The sequence below is a fragment of the Orbicella faveolata genome, unplaced genomic scaffold, assembly GCF_042242905.1.
Source record: "Orbicella faveolata isolate gen_17 unplaced genomic scaffold, um_ofav_v1 contig_2, whole genome shotgun sequence".
In the NCBI taxonomy this organism is placed as follows: domain Eukaryota; kingdom Metazoa; phylum Cnidaria; class Anthozoa; order Scleractinia; family Merulinidae; genus Orbicella; species Orbicella faveolata.
Genome location: NW_028301547.1, coordinates 21,656,392 through 21,676,775, shown reverse-complemented (window position 1 = coordinate 21,676,775; position 20,384 = coordinate 21,656,392). Strand labels below are relative to the sequence as shown.

At 39.5% G+C, this 20,384-nt stretch overlaps 1 protein-coding gene across 1 annotated transcript; it reads left to right on the top strand.

Annotated features, from left to right (window-relative positions):
* The first annotated feature begins 2,161 nt into the window (after positions 1-2,161).
* LOC110040886 (transmembrane channel-like protein 7) lies at positions 2,162-20,174 on the top strand. Its single transcript, XM_089289323.1, has 17 exons — positions 2,162-2,568; positions 4,768-4,858; positions 5,894-5,975; positions 7,046-7,281; positions 8,036-8,184; positions 9,540-9,687; positions 10,824-10,988; positions 12,380-12,549; positions 13,105-13,207; positions 13,378-13,475; positions 14,521-14,622; positions 15,572-15,647; positions 16,258-16,388; positions 17,026-17,055; positions 17,414-17,551; positions 17,702-17,780; positions 18,328-20,174. The coding sequence occupies exons 1-17, from the start codon at positions 2,162-2,164 to the stop codon at positions 18,565-18,567; spliced, it is 2,445 nt and encodes an 814-aa protein (XP_089145449.1). The 3' UTR covers positions 18,568-20,174.
* Positions 20,175-20,384: the final 210 nt, after the last annotated feature.

Below are 20,384 nucleotides of genomic sequence, written 5' to 3'. Positions count from 1 at the left end.
CATTATATTTACCTTATATTTATTTATCATTGTTTACACTGGTCCCGAAAAGCCCCAATGGGGAGTGGCCAATTAAGTATACATACATACATTTTTAAGAATAAATTACATGATTATGGATCAAATAATATACATGAAAAAATTACTCGATGCCGATTGGGTGAGAGAAGTTCAGTTTAAGTGTAACACCAGTGAAAATGATACATAATTCTGGATTATGATCGGCTGAAAGACTATAAGAAATTTCCTAGGCCAATGATATCACGTATTAAAATGATGACGAAAATTTTGTGCGGAAACTTTGAAAAAAGTTTTCTCGAATAAGAAAAAATGGCTTCAAGAAAGATCTTCCGGCAGTTCCTCCACGCGAATTTTTTTCATGTTTATTTTATTAATAAATAGAGGATATTACACGGTGGCTCGAAGATATGAATTTTATGTTCTCGTGGCAAGAACAATATCTCACGAGTGAGCGAAGCGAACGAGTGAGATATTGTTCTTGCCACGAGAACATAAAATTCATATCTTCGAGCCAACGTGTAATGTTCTTTTTATTATATGGAGAAACCAATTCAACAAAAGCAAAAGGCGGGAATCGTGCCGTCATTGAACGATACGACACTCACAAAGGTGACATACGGAAAATACGCCACTCGGGTCCCGGATGAAGTGGCGTATGGAATCTACGAGTGGTTTAGTTCCCAGTAAAACACTCTTCTCCATATAATAAATAATCATACGGTTTTTCTCGTTCAATTTGGAATTAATTTGCACTTGTGAGTTTTTTTAAAAGTCACTCGTGCAAATTAATTCCAAATTGAACTGGAAACCGTATGATTACCTAAACTAACTAAATGTGCATTACAAATTAAGAGAAACTGGAGACCTTAAATGAGTATAACAGTATACGTTATATTGTACACTTCACAACCAAAAATAACGGAGTCTCGCTATTACGGACACCAAGTGAAGGTCGCGAGGGTGTCCGCTGTAACGAGAGTTGACTTTATAGTGCAATTGTAACCATTCATAAGTGATGACCAATTTGTAAAATCCCTCCAACACACACAAAAATATGTCAGTGTTCCACGAAGGGTTTCAAGTAAATATTTTGTTTTGTTATCTTAAATTCTCGAAGAAAATATCCTTTAAAAGCAAAATATAAACAATTTTTTTTTTTGCATTTCTCTCAGTGGGAGATAAATTGAAAAGCTTTGGAAGCATGCAAGACAAAAGAATTGAAAGTAGAGTTAATTCAGCTTAAAAGGCATTGAAAATGAATTTTGTTTGTTTGTCCGTATCCATGAGAATCAAAGAAACGTTTCAATCAAATCTATTCTTCGAGAAGTCATTCTTGTGTGACCAATCCATCCGAGGGGATTAAGATGAAAAAATATGAGCGAACAAACAATGGCAGGTTTGCTTAATTGTTTTTATTTTGTCTTTTTCAAGTGCGTTTTCAGAAAAGACTACAGCAAAGCGATTTATCACTGCAACCAAAATCTCAGGCACAAGTGCCCCAATCCAACATTTAACAAAATGTAAATGTTATCATCCCTTTTGGATAAAATAGGGCCCGTCTACATGCATTTCAATCTTGATAGAACAGCTGGGCTGTAAAGGACAGTTTAATCAGTAAATCGCCATTTAAACCTCCGACAAACTTGACAAATATAAACATACGGCTTGATTTTTTGATCCTTTATTCCTTGCTGAAACCATTCCTGATTTTCCAGTTACTATCATGGTTTCCTGGAAACAAACTGGAAACTATGAATAATTCATACTCTTCCGATAGCTGTATGCTCTCTGCGTTTACATAATTATTAACTATCCGCTATAAGACCACAATTGTAAGTGCGCAATATTTCTTCGTTGGACTAGATGGCACAAGTTGAACATACACTGGTTTGAACATCTACTGGTATTGTCATCACTTACTGAAGATGAACGCTCGCGTTGCACCTTTCGTAGGTAAGTTTACAGAATGTGTCCTCCGTGTAATTACAACGCTACGTAAGCTTGATAAGCTTAAATATGTGCGAGATGCACTTCCTTAGCTGTTCCCTGCGTTGCCTTAGCTGGCAATTGCTCTTCGTTTAATAACTTGTTGCCCCCTTACTTAACGGTGCGAGCAGTTTCAGTTTGTTAACAGTTATCTATGTTTGAAATCACTGATGCAGATTTGGAAGATGGTATTGTCACTAAAGACCACGATGTAGAGCTGACAGAGGCCTCGCAGCTTCCTGGCCAAACTGCTCAGACGTCTGTCCACGACAACACGGCGTCTAACCTACGGAGAAGAAACTCTGAAACCAGAGGTTCTCTGAAAGACAACACTGAGTTGTCACTACAGAACCTGGCCATGACTCAGCGGTTACCCAACCGTAGTTCACAGAGGTCTGTACATGGAGTCGGAGTCAGGAGAAACTCTGCTAGACGAGCTACTATAAGAAACGACATCGAGCTCTTGTCCGCGATTGATGTTGTCGACGATTTAGACGTGGAAGAAGAATTGGCAGATCCAAAAATTGTTACGCGGCCAATGTCAGAAAGGAGGCGATTGAGGTAAGATCAAGTCTGTCACTGTCTTAATGAGTTAGTCACAAAGCTCTTTATCTTTATTTATTTATTTATTTAGTTATATTTTTATTTCTTATTTTTTTTTACTGTATTAGCTAAATAAAGATATAAGTCGGCTTAGCACATCGCACAGTTCAATTGCGAATAAAATCTGTAAATATTAGCCAGCTGGCATGGCCGGGCTTCATTATGTCACTTTAAACGAGTTTGACGAGCACACTCTTTCGGACTTTTTCGAAAGAAAAGTATTTTATCACCCGCTGATTTTCTGTAATGTCATGATTAAGGTTCAATGATCAAGTTTTGAAAGGTAGAATTGTTTACTCGGTTCTGCACCTGTCGTATAGCGTTTCGTACGTGGTATAAGGTTCGTTGACGCACCAGCGTAATAGTTTATTGTTTCACCTCGTTGTTTGATGAACTGATTGTAAAGACTGAATTAATGTCGAGCAATTGAAAAACTTTGCGTAGCATTTGCTATTTATACAAGCAGCATTTCATAGTAAATGGTTTGAACCCAGGAGTATCAGAACCCAGGAGTATCAGTAGTCACCAACAACAGTTCTTTTCAGAACTACACTCACCCGGACGATCACACTATACGAACTACAAGCAACATTTGTCAACAGGATAAAGTTTCGATGAGTTCTTCCCACATGATAAAACAAACTGCTTGGCTGGCAAATTCATCTGTTTTGTTATGCACCGATTGTAATCATGGCAGAAAGAAGTGTGAATAAATAATCTTGATTCCCAAAGGAGGGCGCGCAGTCATTTTAATTACCTTTCACATGGCAAATAAAGTTTAAAGTGACACTATAGGACGGTTACACTTCAACCAAAAGTTCCGAACTCTCGAAACGGGGATAAATGGTACAGAAATCTCTTAGGAAAGTTTCCGGAAATTCGGAAAACTGGATTCACGGAAACGCAGCTTAATTTCTACGGTTAGGCCAACCGTCCACACTAATCCGGCACGAAAACGGAGCTTTTTGAAGACGCAATTCAAACCGGTGGAATTTGAAAACGCCGGCTTTGTGTTTTAGTGTGGACGGAAAACACTTTGAAAACGCAGCTTATCGAAAACGATGACTTCACGATAATCAAGTGATTTCCCCCGCCCAATTTATTTTTTTTAAATACGAATCCACAATGACCGGTGTTGCGTTTTCAAATTTCTTCGGCCGGCGCAGTGTGGACGGAAAACATTTGATGCGTCAGTCAGGGTGAAAACGCCATTTTCAAATTTCTCCGGTCTAATTTGGACGGGGCCTGAATTTTCGTATCGCGAAAGATTCAACCAAAAATTCCTGAAGAAAATCAAACGGGACAGAAATTCCCGATAAAAAGTTTTCGAAAATTTGGGCATACCTCTTAAGGTTGTCTACTTTTACTGAAATTCTGGAATATACTGCTCCATTCGCCACTAGAAATTTCTGGAAATTCAAACCGTGCCGCAAAAGGCCTTTAACTCGATCGCGCTCGCACTGTTTCCGTTTTACTAGATAGCCAGTGCTGAAGAAGCCCAGAGAGATAAATTAAAACGGTTCTCCGTGACTGCAATTTGGTCCAGCATTTTAATCAAATTATACACAGTTCAAACAAGCGTATGGCTATTATGCTGTGATTGAGACAGTTACTTCGTTGTTATTGGTTGCTATCGGACACAATTTTGCTCCGTAATTTTCTCATTAATTGTCTAGTTAATTTTTCTTTCAAATTTCACTCGCCTGAATTCGAAGGTTCGAGCAATTTTGAATGAATTTTCAATTGTCACTCGTAGTGTAAATCCTTAATTGCAGTTGCATTCATTCCATTACCTAAAATAATTATAACAAGACAAAAGGTTGTCAAATTGAACAGATGTAACTGGACACCCCCAGTATAGCGCTGCAATTGCTAAACGAACCAATCTGAAACACGAATTATTTTGTTATCACACGATTTTGTCATTACTTGACTGTGGTCATCATCTTAATAAATCAAAGAAAAATTATAGCTCTCAAGCCTCAGTTTACTGTAATTCGGAAACGGCATTCATTGTGTAAGGCTATTCCGAGGACAATAAAGTTTCTCGGGGCTGCATGCACGTGCGATAAAAGAAATATTTACCGGAGACCAGGATAAAATTGACTTTGTTTCCATTTAATTCAGGCTGATTCGTGTGAATTTCTCTAATTTCAGGAAATCAATTAAAGACAGAGAGAAAGTCGTCAGGGGATTGAAAAAGAAACGCATCTCAAAATGGAAAGAGATCAAGATGCGAGTTGCCATGGTTAGTAACAGTTACTAATGTTAGTAACGTGAAGTCTTTTGTGAATAGCTTCCTTTATTCCATGCGTGTAGTACCGAGGGTCTCGGTCAATAATCTTACGCAGTCCCATAGAGTATATTAGCCGGTTTCACGCGCCGACGTAATCAGAAACGGTAGGGGTCTGGGTTGGAGCAAATCGCGTTTCTCAGCGGCCGTGTCTGTTGTGTGATTTGATTCTCTCCCAGCCTCATGTATAACTCTGCTTGCTTCTCCGATGTGTCATTGCCGCACTAACAGGGAATCAAGAGACCCACGCCATCTTGGTTGCGCTCTTATTGATAATTGTCCAGTAAGTCCTTGTGTCTTCCGGAGATAAGTTTTCAATTCGTTTGCTTATGAACACTTCACTTCACTTTCGTGTTTGGGGATAACAAACGAGTCGTTTTCTATCTTTCTAGGCCGGGTCATTTGGATCCAATTAATTTAACATAAGTCAGTCAAAACTTTACTTCGCTGACGAAGATTTAAGAAGGCTTTTCTCGTCCAGCGCAGGCTCGTTGATAGCTGACGAGGCCTAAACGAGATAGACAGGTCCTGCCACAATGGCCGCGTTGGGGGAGGGGGGAGGGAAGGAGAGAGATAGGCAGGGATGAGGGGGGAGGATAGGGGCGATGTACGAGTATTTCAGTTGAAAAATCGGTCCAATTTTAATCAAGGATTAAAATCTGTTAGAAGTTTGAATTTCATGTGAATAAAGGTGCTTTACTAAAATTTTATAAGCTGAAAACAAAATTAGAATGACTCGACAAAAGTTCAACAGAATCAAAAACAATTTGCCTTTTGCCTTTTTTGCCTTGGAAAGTGGGGTTTAGTCTCTCTGCCAGAGCAGAGGGAGGGGTGGCTTAGTTGACGGTGGACTTCCACCTTACCAAAAGGTAATAATAATAACAATGGGAATCTAGAAAAATAAATCGCGTTGTTCAAGTTGCATGGATTTAGCTGGCGTCTTGCATTCAATTCCTTTAACCTGCCATTCCTTTTCTTGTCTGTCTTAAGTCGTGGAAGTTGACTAAATCATCAATATCACATTGGAGTCGGGATTATGAGGTGTGGAAAGGGCATTTAAAGAGGGTGGAAGGTATGAAACAATCTAACAATTGGTGGACTTTTTATATTCTATTTAGAATTGTCTCTGATCCATCTCGTGAGATCCACGCTTGAATAAAATGATCGTAATTATCTTGCTCAATCAGTCAATCAATCAATCAATCAATCAATCAATCAATTATTTATTTTAACACGTTTCGTCGAGGAGCCAAGAACTCGTTCAAAATACGAACGAGTACAAATGATAACTATAGTAATTACAACTAATAATATTATTCTGTTCTAGCTAAGAATAATGTTATTCTATTTTAAAATAACTTCATAGATATATATAAATTAGAAAATAAATACATAATATATAATTTGCTAAGCCCTACAAAAAAGGAAAAAAGTAAAACTATAAGATAGCTAAAAACGTGACAGAGAAGCTATAAGACACGTTTTAAAAAGCTACAATCTTGCAGTGTACTTATGAAATCATTTACATCACTTGAAAGACGTACCTGAGAGGGCAAACTGTTCCATAAAAAGAAAAACTGAAACTGTAAACGCCGCGTCTTGATAGAAATGTACGTTCATCCCATTTCATACTTACCACTAATACACACAGAAATGGCTCGAAGTTTTGATAATTCCCACCTTTAAAAGTCATACAGCGGCACGCTACCGCTGTCTAAGTAAGTAATTATTACTGAAGCAGTTTCATTAGGTATACTATTTCATTTCTATTTTAATCAAACCAGCCGGGGGAGGGGGGAATTCCGATATGGAAAGGTCGGGGATGGTCGTCAGAGAAATTGAATTAAACCCCTAAAGGAGAACAATTTAGACGTAGCCTAAGTTCTATTTGACCTCTAAAAGATACCAGTTAAAACGGAATAGGTCCGATGACCAGCCTCTGCTCAGGAATGGAACCCCGCGCTAGTAGATGGGACTCGAGAGACCGACGGAAATCGAGCCTGGTATAAACGGCAATAAGCGCCCCGACCTCGTCATATGGGTGTCACCCCGGGAAAACAAGTATCTATACAGACGAAATAAGGTACAAAAATGCTTCCCACATAATGTTAGAACCTAATTACGTGTCACGTTGTTTTACAGGTCGTTTTGGAACTGGAGTTTCCTCGTTCTTTGTTTTCCTTAAGTCACTGCTCTTCCTTAATATTACGACCTTTATTTTGGAGTTTGGACTGGTTACACTACCATCAGTTATCATCGAGAACAACATCACTTCTGGTGCTAACACAAACTCCTGCTATTATGACGAGCTGCACACTCAGAATAAAACAAGTTTCATGACTTTAACACAGCAGGCTGCAGACTTCATTTCAGGGAAGGTAAGGAGCGCCTACCCGAACAATTTTCTGTCCGTTAGAAATGATTTTGTTTGAAGAAGTGTACAATCATTTCAATACATAAGATTTTAACAGTTAAGTGTAATTCTAAAAGGAGGTCGATGTTCACGTCTAGCATTTGATCTCTTTTCTACTGAGAATACATTTAACGAAAATCTGTAAACTTTAGTTTTCGCGAACTAGTTTGAACAACCAATCATAGACCGTACCGTGTTACGTCTCACCAAGGAATTTTTCAGGTAGAGTTCTAAGACGCCCCCCGTGTCTTACACTGATCTTTCTGTTTTGGTGAAGGTAACAATTTGGGCGCAAGATTAGAAATAGGGATTGTAACGGGTGGAGTACAATTCTGGAAGTAATCGCGCGTGTAATTTCCAAATCGGACGAGCGCGCAACGCGAGGCCGATTTGAAATTACGAACTCGATTGCTCGCTGAATTGTACGACATACTTTTCTTGAGCGAAGTCAGTAGTAGGAAGTCATGAAAGCACAAGTAATCATAAGTATCCAACGACATAAAATTGTAATGGAATACCTTTAATTAAGTAGAAAGAGATTCTTCGTTCTCTGTTTCCGAATCGAATTTGAATTTGGGGGGTTCAGTCAAGAATTCTGCTATAGATACGTACGGTTAACAATGTTAATTACTATTATCGTTTTAAATTAGACCGTACTGTAAGGCAAGAAGCATGCTTAAAACGCTGCTACACACGTGATAGTGTTTGTTGAATTTCAGGGCTGGATTAACAGAACTGTTATGTTTTATGCTGGGTATCCTGCCTCCATGTTAATATCAGACGCTGGTGTCACGTACAACCTTCCATTAGCTTACCTGCTGGTTGGTTGCTCGTATTTTGTTTGCAGTCTTTTTATGGTGGTCAGAAGGTCAGTCACATTGAGATTCTCTTCACGATGCCATTTTTTCAAGCAACAGTTTGCCTAAAATATAAAACACGAAAGACCGTGTTTGACCACATTTCCAAACACCGAGAACAGAGGTGAAAATACGACGCGTAACGGAGCATTTTTGACGGGATTTTAGGGCCAGGTTTTTTGAAAGGCGGTGAATGCGTGCGCTAACCCAGGGTAAAAAGTCATCAAAGTATTAATATTTCCTTAAAATAAAAATGTTTTGCACTGCTTATGTTTTGTGTAGGTTAAGACTATTCAAAGCTAAAACCGAGGACAAACAATACTAACAGAAAAACTCACCAAGAGTTACAAAACTGGAATCAAAATTCTCGCTTATTTCCTGGGTTAACTTAATCGGGCTTTGAACAACCCAGGCCAGGTGTTTAAAAACTTGCATGGTCAACCACCGTCTTGCGTGTTTGATATCTCTTCTCAATCGAAACTAAAACTAAGAAGAAAACGGAGAAATAAAATCGTAAAAGTCTATGCTTATTAAAAGCATATATTTAAAAGCCGTCATGGTCATAATTTCCATTTCTTAAGCTTGATGTGTTAATGCCTAATTCCCTCTACGAGATGGAGAATCATAAAAGTTGTATTCATCAACTTGGCCCACCATAATTCCCTGCGCGCGCGTTTTAAGGAGGGAATCGGCCATCTTAATGATTCGAGAGAGACAGTGCAATCAAAGGTTTCACAGGGCTTAATTTAATAAGGTTTAACAGGCTCAACATGCTTTCATCAGGGTTGTACGTGCATGTTTGACAGATCTTTAGAGCCTGGTTTTACATAATTACGCACAGGTTCATTTAGGGTTCACATGGATTCATATAGTTTACATATATCAAGGTTTCTGGTAGCAGTTTCTCACTACGTTTTCACCTTGTTAACATCACACATATTTGGGTGGGGATTTAAATTGAGTTTCATTTGGTGTGACATGTTTGCTTAGGGTTCCAAATGATCATTTGTGATTTAAAGTGGTTTTATACATGCATGGTTCAGAGATCTGGCTCACAGCGTTTCATTTTGGTTTTTGGTGTTTAAACTGCGTCTTACATGAATTAAACGTGATTTCAAACGAAATTATATGTTTTCACATGGCTTCGTAGAATTTCCCGTTTGTCAGTGTTTCAGTGGGGTTTCATGTAGGTTCCGCAGGTTACCTGAGTTTTATTAGGTTTTTTTTTTACCAGATTTTTCAGAATTCCACAGGGTTTTAGAAGACTTACCAACGTTTTATCAAGATATCGCTATGCTGATATGATTCTTGTCATCCTTAAAGTTGGCGGTTGTTTGACTTTATTGTTTAAATCTTGTTTGTTTAGTTTAGGAACGAGTCTCCGAGAAAGCTACGTAGAAAGCGGCGGAACATCCACGTCTTGCAGTAACAGTATTTTTGCTGCCTGGGATTTCTGCATTACACATGAAAACACTGCCAAAGCAAAAACTCAGACCATTGCACAGAAATTCAGGGTACGTTCCTCTGGAATAACTTGATTTCCAGTTTTTTTTAATCATCCCTTTGCTGCTCCTTCTCTCTCACTACCTCCCCCTCTACCACGCCCCTTTTCTCCCTCTCTACCATTACGTCATGCCTACGTGTTTTAAGGTTTCCATAGCACCCGTGGGGGCTCGTGCTAGTTTTCGATTGGATGGTATGATTCGGACTTCTGCAACTCCCTCTACGGCGTGACTGGTTCCTCAACTATGAAATGAGCGCAGTAACCATAGAAACAGTTCGACCTCAGATTGCGTGACGAAAATAACAAAACCTTATTGTTACTTATTCGAGGGGGAAAACTTAACTTGGCGAAAATGGAACTGGCATATTTCGCAAGACTTAAATTTCGCGATTTGGCCAAAAAATACGTTAAAAGGAACTAAATTTCGCGAAAATTTTCGAAATGCTAATTTTCATTCAAAACCAATTAGCCTCAGAATTGGTATAATAAATTTTCTATAACAATAGTTTCCAATGATACTTAACAAAACCATATAACAAAACTAATACTCAAAACAATTTGACATGTTCCTTTCCAACAAAGCAAAACCGTACAACGTGCATGACACGGTCTATTTGCGCTTACAGCGGTAGGACATTGTCAATTTCTTAAAATGAATCCTGGAAGGAAGAGATGACTCGCCCTTTAATTACTACCCCAGCAACTCTTGTCCTTTCCCATCGCTCATTGCTAGTCAAGTAGTGGTGAAGGCTTAACATCCACGTTGTATAAAGAATTATGTAGTAGGTTATCAAATATCGTGCGGTTAATATCCACTATAATTAAAAAATTGAGAAGTCTGGCGAAAATAAGTAGAGAGAAGGTATCTCTGCCGGCTTCCCAATTCTTAGTCAGTTGATTGTCAATTTCTGGCCGAGAGTTCGCATTCCCCTTTAGTGCTGCATTGATAGTAAGAACCCATGTCACGAACTCCAGTACGCGGTATCTAAGCACGAGATAGGCTAGATTACCAGCCGCCGTCCTGGAAAGGTGCCCGCGCTCCTCCGTCAAAGTCTCCTCTCGGGAAGGAATACAGACCAGACACGAGAGAGCAGCGGAAATTGAGCGTAGTCACGAGATGACTGTAATGTATGTTGTCATTTTTAGGCACAATTTGCAGAAGAGGAACGACGGATCAAAGTAGAAAGTCGAACAACACCGGCAAAGTGCGGACTTTACACTTTGAGAACTTTGTCCACTCTGCTGGTATTGGCGCTGTTAGGAGGTGCTATTTATGCCATTGTTTTTGCCGTTGCAATCTCTACAGACCCTGTAAGTACACTTACTAATATACGGCTACCACAGAATGACACAATACTGTCACTGATTGGCGATTAACATAAAGGCGCTCCAAGACCACACGCTCAAAATTAAAACAGGTTATATCAGTGTGGTCACGTGCTACAAGAAGCAATTCGCGCAACTTTACCCGGGTTAAACGAGAGGCTTTGAGAATCTGTCGGGGCTGTTAGCTCTCAGAAGAATTAAGAACTGTCATGGCAAGAAAAAGATAAATAATGAAATACGGTAAACTTTCAGTTCGGTGAATAAATGGCAAACGTGAATTGTTTATTTTCTCAAGAGCGTGCGACAGAGAAATAATCTAAGTCACCGAGAGGATTCGAACCCATGACCTCCCAGATACCGGTTTGGAGCCGGCTCTAATCGAGGTCATGGGTTCGAATCCGGTTGGGGACTCAGATTTGTTCGATGTCCCACGCTCACGACAAATGCAAATTTCATCTTTATAAAAGAACAAGATCATTATCGTGTTTGATAGCCTCCCATAAAGACGCTCTTAGGGCTCGTCCCGCGTTCCTTCGTGGGGAAGGAACACGTGACGAGCCCTAAGAGCGTCTGCACGGGAGGCCACGTAATAGACTGTTTTCGATACATTAAAATTCAGCTCGGCAGTAAGGCCTAGAGGACACTAACAAAGGGACATGATTGACATGTTTATTCAATTCTTTTGTTTGTGTCCTCTAGGTCTCACCATCAAGCTGAATTTTAATATGTCGAAAGTGGCCTATTGACTGTTATAGCTAAATTTCGAGAAAAATGACATGACTGATAGTTGGGCGCGTGCATTGCTCGCAATGCCTCAGATATTGCTAAAACATACGTTGAACTCACTGTACGGCAAGAAACTTAGTAGCGCTACTGTAATGAATTCATCAGTACAAAGTTGAGTGTTGCCTCGGCGCTGATGCTGTTGATAAGTCCACACCTTGAGGTTGTTGCGAGCAATGTCAGTCTTACAAGTAGAAGCCGATTCACATTCACCTGCCACACAATGTTGAGCGGAACAATTTCAGGCTTAGCACGCGTGTAGCTGGGTGACAAACCTCTGGTTTAGGAGCAAAATAAAAATTTTACTGATAGTAGATATGAGCGATCAAAAGTAAAATGTTTTGGAACACAGAACAAAGGTACAAACTTTTTGCTCAGAGTTAATTGACCAGAGAAACAAAATGATCAATGTTAAGACATTGAGGATCACAAAGACGAATCTTGGCCTACATCGATTCACTCGCAATTGAACTATTAAACTTTACAATTGCTTTTTAGAGACAAGACGGATTCTTTATCTTGCCTCAGTACGTTGTTTGGCCATCTTTCCTTAAGTAGAACAATGTATGACTGAAAATGTTTTCGTTATTCAGGTATACGAGCAGAAAGCGAGCGAAGCATTTGAAGGAGGAGAAAAATTGTTACTTTTTGGACCCTCCTTGGTAATCACTGTTCTCAACTTGGTATTTCCTTTCATCTTCGACTTTTTATCGCGATTTGAAGACTGGAGCCCAGGCTTCGAAGTCAACATCACCTTGTTTAGGTAGGCACCCTTATGTTAGTACTTCGTGTATGACATAATTTAAAATACCACTGCACCACCTGTAGTATTCACTTACGTTTATTAATATAAAAATCTCCAATTAAATAAATGAGGACAATAAATTCCACATTGCAGTTATTCTAGTCGCCTTGATAAATAAATCTTGCATCAGAAAATTTATGTTTGTAAAATTCGCGAACACAATGTACCCACTGAGAATAACCTTTGGCCTATTGGAATGCAGTGGAATTCCAATTTTTCGAAGCTCCATGTGAAACGAAAATTGGTTCGACCGAGGGGAGCGACACGACTTTTGGCTCGAGTTATTGGGAGGTTCGAAAAATTGGGGGTTCAAGAAATTAGGATTCCACTGTACATGTTCCTTTATCCACTGTACATGTTCCTTTACCTCCCGCTACATTGCAGGGATCTGATTGGTAAAGTTAGCAAATGTGTTCCCTCAACTTACACTTAATTTTGCTTCTTGACTGCTCTCTTCCGCTCGCCTAGTTGGCACAGACGGCCTCGTTTCTTACAAACTCTCTGTTTTTACAGGACTGTCCTGTTAAGGCTGGCGTCATTAGGTGTACTGATGATAAAGATCTATTCAAAAGTTGATGAAGCATGCGAGGACAATCCACAGACATGCTGTCAACAGGTGCGAAGTTTCTGTGCATTTGATCAGATTGTTGTCGTTGTCGTTGTTGCTTTTATTAACAGCAGCAAAGGCTTATCATTATCCAATTTGAAGCACAAAGAGCAAACTCATAAGTTCATCGATTTATCTCTTCAATTTGATGAATCAGTGGTTTTCTTAATTTGTTTCAGAACTGGGAGAACGAAATCGCTTCTCAGATGTACATGTTGATATGGCTTGACTTTTTCTCGCATATCTTTTCATCCCTTGTGTTCACTTCAATCAGGAAGTAAGTTCATTAACATTGTAAATGCTGGTGACTAGTGAAAAGAACTTCCAGAGCGTTGAAAATATTTTACAAGGTATCGAGTTTTCCATATGATCGTCGGTTCTCTCCTGCACGAGACGGGAATAGTTCACCATGAGCGTGACGCGCGAGTCTTAATAGTCCAGGGACTGGGGAGCGAAGGATCTAGACTTGAATCATTTAACAAATTGACGTCAATTTTTTATGCGTCTGTCCTCTTATTGATGATAAATTGCGTCATAACATTGTCAAAGTGGCTGTGGAACCACGAGCCGCAACTTGCCGTAAACAAAGATAAGTGAATTTTATTCAAAATGACGCGAGCATTGGTCAATAGCTTTTCTCGCCTTTTGATTGGCTACTTAAAAAGTCAATAAAATCTTATTGGTTAAAAAGTTGGCAGTTTGACAGCTGAAATTTGAACTCGAAAGCTTGCATAAATTAAAATTTTATCCGTCTGTACTCTTATTGATGATAAAAATGAGCTAATCAGTGCGCAAGAAATTAAACAGTTATTGTAAAAAATAGCTTCGCACTGAGGCAGGAATGTTTGTTTCACTGTCACACTCGCGCTTCGTGTACGTCACGCGTGTGTTCCTTTACACTTGAGCGACGAATTTTAACAAACAGGCGACTTTAATTTTAGACCTTCAACATAAACACAACATCCTTCGACATATTGACCTCGTGCTCGCTGTCACGCTCGCAAGTTCTTCTGGTATATAGTTACTACAATTCTAATGGCCAGCGGCCGCTCCAGGCGCTTAATGCCTTCCTGAACCACTCGTGTCTAATTGAAACTTTCAATTAACAATTGCGACAATGCTCTTAAAACGTCTAAGAATCTTTGCATGCAAATTTAAACCTATCATTTATTTAATTTCACCTTATTTCAAATTGCCGATGATTTATCATGATTAGAACTGCTAGTTGCATCAGTGCTTTCCAAATAGTTCCTATCCAGATTTAAGTAGCGTGTATTTCAGTGTTAAGTAGTGACCTGTCTTAATTTGAACTTCTTTCGCAGACTGTTGTATAAATACACAGAGTGTTTCAAAAAAGTTGGCTTGCCTGTCTTTGACATTCCAAAGCAGGTTTTACGACTGGTGTACGGTGAATGTCTAATCTGGTGAGTTGTTAGACTTGAAGCAATAATTGTCACAACTATCTAAACACGGCACTCACAACCACTAGAGCGGTTTTCAACCGAGTGTCGTAAAACCAAAGCCAAAGTAATTAGTCTAGCCAATCACAAAGGACACAATCAGGCAATACAGTCAACCAATCAAAACTCGCACAAAGCGCGGGAAAACGTGTGAGAACGAGTTACGACTGGTTGTGGTTTTACTTCTGATTGGATGAAAAAAAAGCGTTAGTTTTTTAAGCTAATCGCCATGAGTAGACTTTCCGACACTCAAGTGAAAAGCGCTATATTAGCACAATAACCTTATCAGAACACGCAACCGCTAGTTCCACGCGTGGGAAAACTGGAGGAAAAACATCAACTAGCGGGTACACAAACGAGGGTGGGGACGTTACAAGGCTGTTTCGGCCACTCCAAGATGGCTGCCAATTTTGGGCTCAACGTGCCGAATTCGAACAGCTAAAAAAGCAGTTTTCGCATACCGTTCGCGAGAAAAGTGGACAACATTTTAAAGTAATCTCAGATACAAAAGTTTCGTTGAGTAAAACTCGAAGGGCATGTTCCTTTACCTTTTTTAAAGTTATTTCATATTATAACTTTACAGCTAATTGAGGGCCAAGCAAAACGTAAAATATAAAAATCAGTGTTATTTTATAAAAGGGTTTAAGACATGATTACGTCGATGATTATAAAATCGTAGCTAAAGTCTATGAAAAGAAATGGTCTTGTAAGCTACAGAACTCAGTAGTGACTGTTCACAGTGAAAATCTTCCAGTATCGTTGCTGACGTTATTGGTCTTGGTGTAAACGTGATCAATGATGAGGCTCTCCTTTCCAACATCAGAAATACGAGAAAAAGCGAAGGAAACAAAAGAGAATGTACAGAATGTTTCCGTACAGGATATGTTAATGTGAATGTTCTTTTTACTTGTAGGATTGGAACCTTCTTTAGCCCTGTCATGCCAGCGATGGGGGTTGTGAAGCTCTTTATTATATTCTACGTTGAGCTGGTATGAGCTACATTTTAACCAAAGAATTACATGTACCTGAAGGACAAGTTTAAGAGTATTGAGCTATTTATAACAGCCGTTTATTCTCAAGGTGTTATCCTCAAAATTGTGGTCCCGGTCACGTGCCACATGTTTGCACCTAATCGAGTGAGCCATGAGAACCCCGTAAAATCTCTTGAGTTTGGCACTTACGTTATCTTTGAAACACTGTAAATTCCAATTCAGCCAAGTAATCGACTTGAAAAAACCTAGCATTTCAGTAAGAATAGTATGATATAGATAGGTATGAATATGATTTGAATATGCATGACATCGCCTTCAGAGACATGCATATAAAATGCAGGTTTTCTTTGACAACATAACATTTATAATATGGCATTATTAGTCCGCACAGCATGATAGCATAATAAACCTTTGGTCCGCAATGCGTGCAGAGACCTAATCTTATTTAGCATCATAGGCTTGCAATGCTTATACAGAGCTACATAGTATTACTTTTGGTGTACACTTTCACGAAACGAGAACTTCTTGAAGTAGTAGGGTTCCACCTGCATGTCGTGTGTCATGTCGTGTCTCACCACAAGCTAAATTACTTTTTTTTTCTTTTAAGCTTGCAGTGCTGTTAAACTACCGGCCCTCGCAGAAGGCGTACAGAGCAACTCGTTCCAACCACTTGTTCACTGTTTTACTTCTTATCTCATTCTTCTTGTGTCTTGGTACTGTCGGCTGGGGCATCGCAGGGTAAGCTATACAAACCATTAGCTTTATGGGTTACTACAGATTACCATAAAATATAAAACATTTCCTGTACTCAAAGCGCACTATATCTATGGTTGTCAATTACACTTATTAATTATAGCCTAGCGCATGAAGAAATACTTTTTATCTTAAAAAATTCTTTTTACTCTCTGTGCAACTGTATTCTACTGGGGTCATCCATTAGAATAGCTTTGCTTTTTGGACGATCCTACCTCGCTCACGGTTGAGACATTATTATATTTAGTCCGCATTTGCAAAGTGCTGATTTATCTAAGGTGTAATCTGTGTACTCCATAGTTAGCTGAGCTGCGCGCAGTTCAGCTAACTATGGAAGTCCAATGTTCTCTTTTTGTCTCGTGTTATCGACTTTTGTAGAACTCTCGAGTGCATTGCTGGTGGGTTGAGGAAGGGTTGAAAGCGCCCACGAGTAATAACATAAATTTCCGGTTGCCGTCCGTTCTTCAAAAACTCTGTTCCCAAGTTCTCTGTAAGTCGAGCCGAAAGTCATTCGGCCATGCCACGTGACTGATTAAGTTTTGTTATCGGCTGGGCGTAAAATATATACCCAAAGATATGGGACTAGTGAGTGTAATGTGATTTTCTTTGTTGTATTTTTCAGCGTGAGGCCATCATGTCTTGGACCTTTTAGGTACGTATTATGAGAATGAAGTTTATCAAAAACTCGACAAAACACTAAGACTATGAGCTCGAGGCCACTAAGAGTGAGAGGTGACAACGGTGGAAAAATCTAAATGAGATATTAATACTACCCTTGGGTGCTATTTCAGTGGAGACTTAAAAGTGAAGCAACCTAACTCTTTAGGCTTGGTCTAAGCCTGTAATGGGCTCGATTCACCAGCCGCTGTTCGTGAAAGGAGCCCGCACCCCTCACCCCAACCCGTAGATCGGACTTGAAAGAGCGGCGGAAATCGAGCTGAAGCCTGAAACTGTCTGGTGTTGTAACTGAACCATAATATTTATCAGTTTCTTTTTCCTCTTTTTTTCAGCAATGTATATTGTAAAGCAGATGCCAGGCTCTATGACGTTCTTCAAGTCGAAATCTCATCTTGGCCATCATGGATTCAACAAATAATCAACTTCGTGACCACAGTAACCTTTATTTTCCCTATTCTGACAGTGGTCTGGTTAGTATACAATGCCGCTTTTTCTGTTACGTTAGAAAAAATGATGAACAGCTACAGCAGCTTCAGCTATCATAAATTGTCAGGTTGAACTGCATAAGGGACCTGGTTATTCCGTAGCGCTCACTAAAAACTTGCGTTTTCTTTTAACAGCTTGTTGTTGTTTTACTTCAAATCCATGACAACGTCGTTGTTGCTTACGATCGAAACGCTGAAGGATCAGTTGGCGCTGGTATGTTACTCTATTGTTATAGACTCAGATTCCGTGCTTTTGTGTGTGGTCAGTGTTTATATTCAGTCCCTACCTTATACCTTTGTGGGAGGCGCAGGGCCTGGACCCCGGATCGGAGCCCAGCTGCGCTCCATCCTTGCCGTCAAGCCCTCAGGCCGATATATTTCCCCAGTTACGGCCCGCGTGCTTGGTTAATAAGTCCTGATAACTTCACTGAGAACTGCATATTAACTTGAGGCTCTGGATGCTTATAACTAATAACTGGTCAAACATGACTGTCAGCTGAAAAATGAGACATTTTTTAAACTGAAAACTGCTATCTGAAATCTGCAATTTTTACTGACAGTTGAGACGTGGGCTGAACTTAAATCGGGCATGATGGCTGCTATAATCGCCGAAAATTTAACTGAAAACATAAATTACAGTACACCCATGCAGGCCGTCTAACATAACCCATATGTAGAGTTTGGGGATACTTGATATACTACGACGATTTAATTGGTTAATCTCTGCACTTGAATGTAAAATGATCTGCTTGGTGTTTCAGGATGGTAGAGACAAGAGATTTCTCATGGAAAAACTTTTTCGCTACGAGATGGTACATGGTAAAGATGTGGACGATGAGTTGTACTCAGGCAGTGTGAAACCGAAGAAATTGAATCAAGTGAATTTGACAAAGAAACGAGAATCACTTGCGCCACCAGACGACCTCTTGTTCCAAGTGAATCAAGTGAATTCGCCCAAGAAAAGAGATTCACTTGCACCTCCAGGCGACCTCATGTTCTAACTTAGAGATAGAAAGTAGCAAGCGTGTTCTTTCAGTTTAGGGTCATCAATTCAATCTTTCGTTCGAAGGGCGTCGCTGATGTCACTTCCGATGACGCACGTATACGTACCGAGCACCTCAGACTCGTTGTTTGGTGATGAAATTCTGCACGCCATATATCAAGGAGCAGCCAGTCGCTCCTCAACTCAGAATAAGCTCAAAAGGGTGATGTCAGACGAGAGAGTATGGTGAATGACGTAAATGAATTGGTGACGATCGACGCGCAACTGAATAAATTTAATTAGAACATATATTTTGCATTCAGTTCAGTTTTGTCAAAAGTCATTTACCTCTCAGAGAACTTGCCGAATTCGCTCTAAACCAGCTCAAATAGAGTACGTTGTGATCTTGGTGCACTGGCATGGAACGTTCAGTCGAATCAGGCGCAAGCGAGATTTCTGCGACTCTAAGATTCTCTAAGTACATTCGACGTGAATAAAATACGACTTACTCGTCGGGCGTTACCTTTTAAGTAAGAAATCTCAAAACAGAAGTACGTTAGAATTAAGTGTAACCAGAGAAAAACCAGAAATTCAAGTTAAATTTTCTAAGATATGACAAAGGTCCTTTCAGGAGTATAGAAAAATTTCCTTCTGTTACATCGTTTATTCTGTAATTATGAAATACATGCATGACCCATTCATTGGGGGCCGTTTGTGATGCATTTATCTTAAAATGATTATTTACATAGATGGTTTTTATCAATAGATTGACGAGTGCAGAGTGACAATCTTTTAAAAACTTGTTTATTTATTATTTTTAATTACCTAATTAATATTTATCAGCTCATTTTTTATTTTATAATATTTTTGCTCACTGTATGTAATATATTGTAACCTCTGTAAAGGAACATCAATGCAGTCGTTTTACCACAATTGCTACTAATCTCGAAATCTGATTGGCTAATTTGCCGTTGTCGATAAGGGTACAGACAACGCTGTACGCGTCAATGTGTCACGCAATGCCTTTTTCAGCTCGCGCTCTGACAAAAACATTTTCTTTGACGTTGATATTGTGGTAAAAAACAAATCGAAATGTAGTTTAGCGTGGTCTGTACTCTTATCAACAACGATACAGTCGCTGCGCCCTCGTGAGTCCACATACAACATTTTGATCACTGCGATGACGCATATCGTTGTCCATAAGAGTACAGACCACGCTAAACCACATTCGATTTGTTAATTCGACTGTACGTTTTTAGTCGCAAGTCTCACCATAATAGACCATTTCCGAGTAACCTTGTGCCTCTGTTTCAAAACGAGGCCTCTTGCAAAACCTTTCACATAAAAATAAGTTTGATTTACATGAAGATGAATCTGTAGGGGGAACACATTTTCACATGGATAGTTTTGCACGAAGAATCGTTTTGACACAGAGGTAAAAGCCAACTCGGAAATGGGCTATTATGACGTAAGCAAGAATTTCATGCTCTACTCGGGTTTTATTTTAATGTACTGAACCAAACAGAGTGAAAGACATGCTATTTGTCAAGTGGTGCGTGAAAGTTACTTGAAGACCGGAGCTGCGGGCAGCGGTCACATTAAAGAAAAGGTTACCAAAGCAAACCATATGACGTGTGTTCCTTTGTAAAAAAAAAGAAATGATACCATGCGGTTTTCTTAGGTTCCGTGAAGAATGGTGAAACAGTTGAATATTCTGGGCTGGGTTGTTCGAAAGTCGATTAACGCTAACCCAGGATTAAAAATGAAGCATTAAATTGTCTTTTATAAGATTTTTTACACTGCCTACGTTTTGGGAAGTTTGAGACTATTCAAACT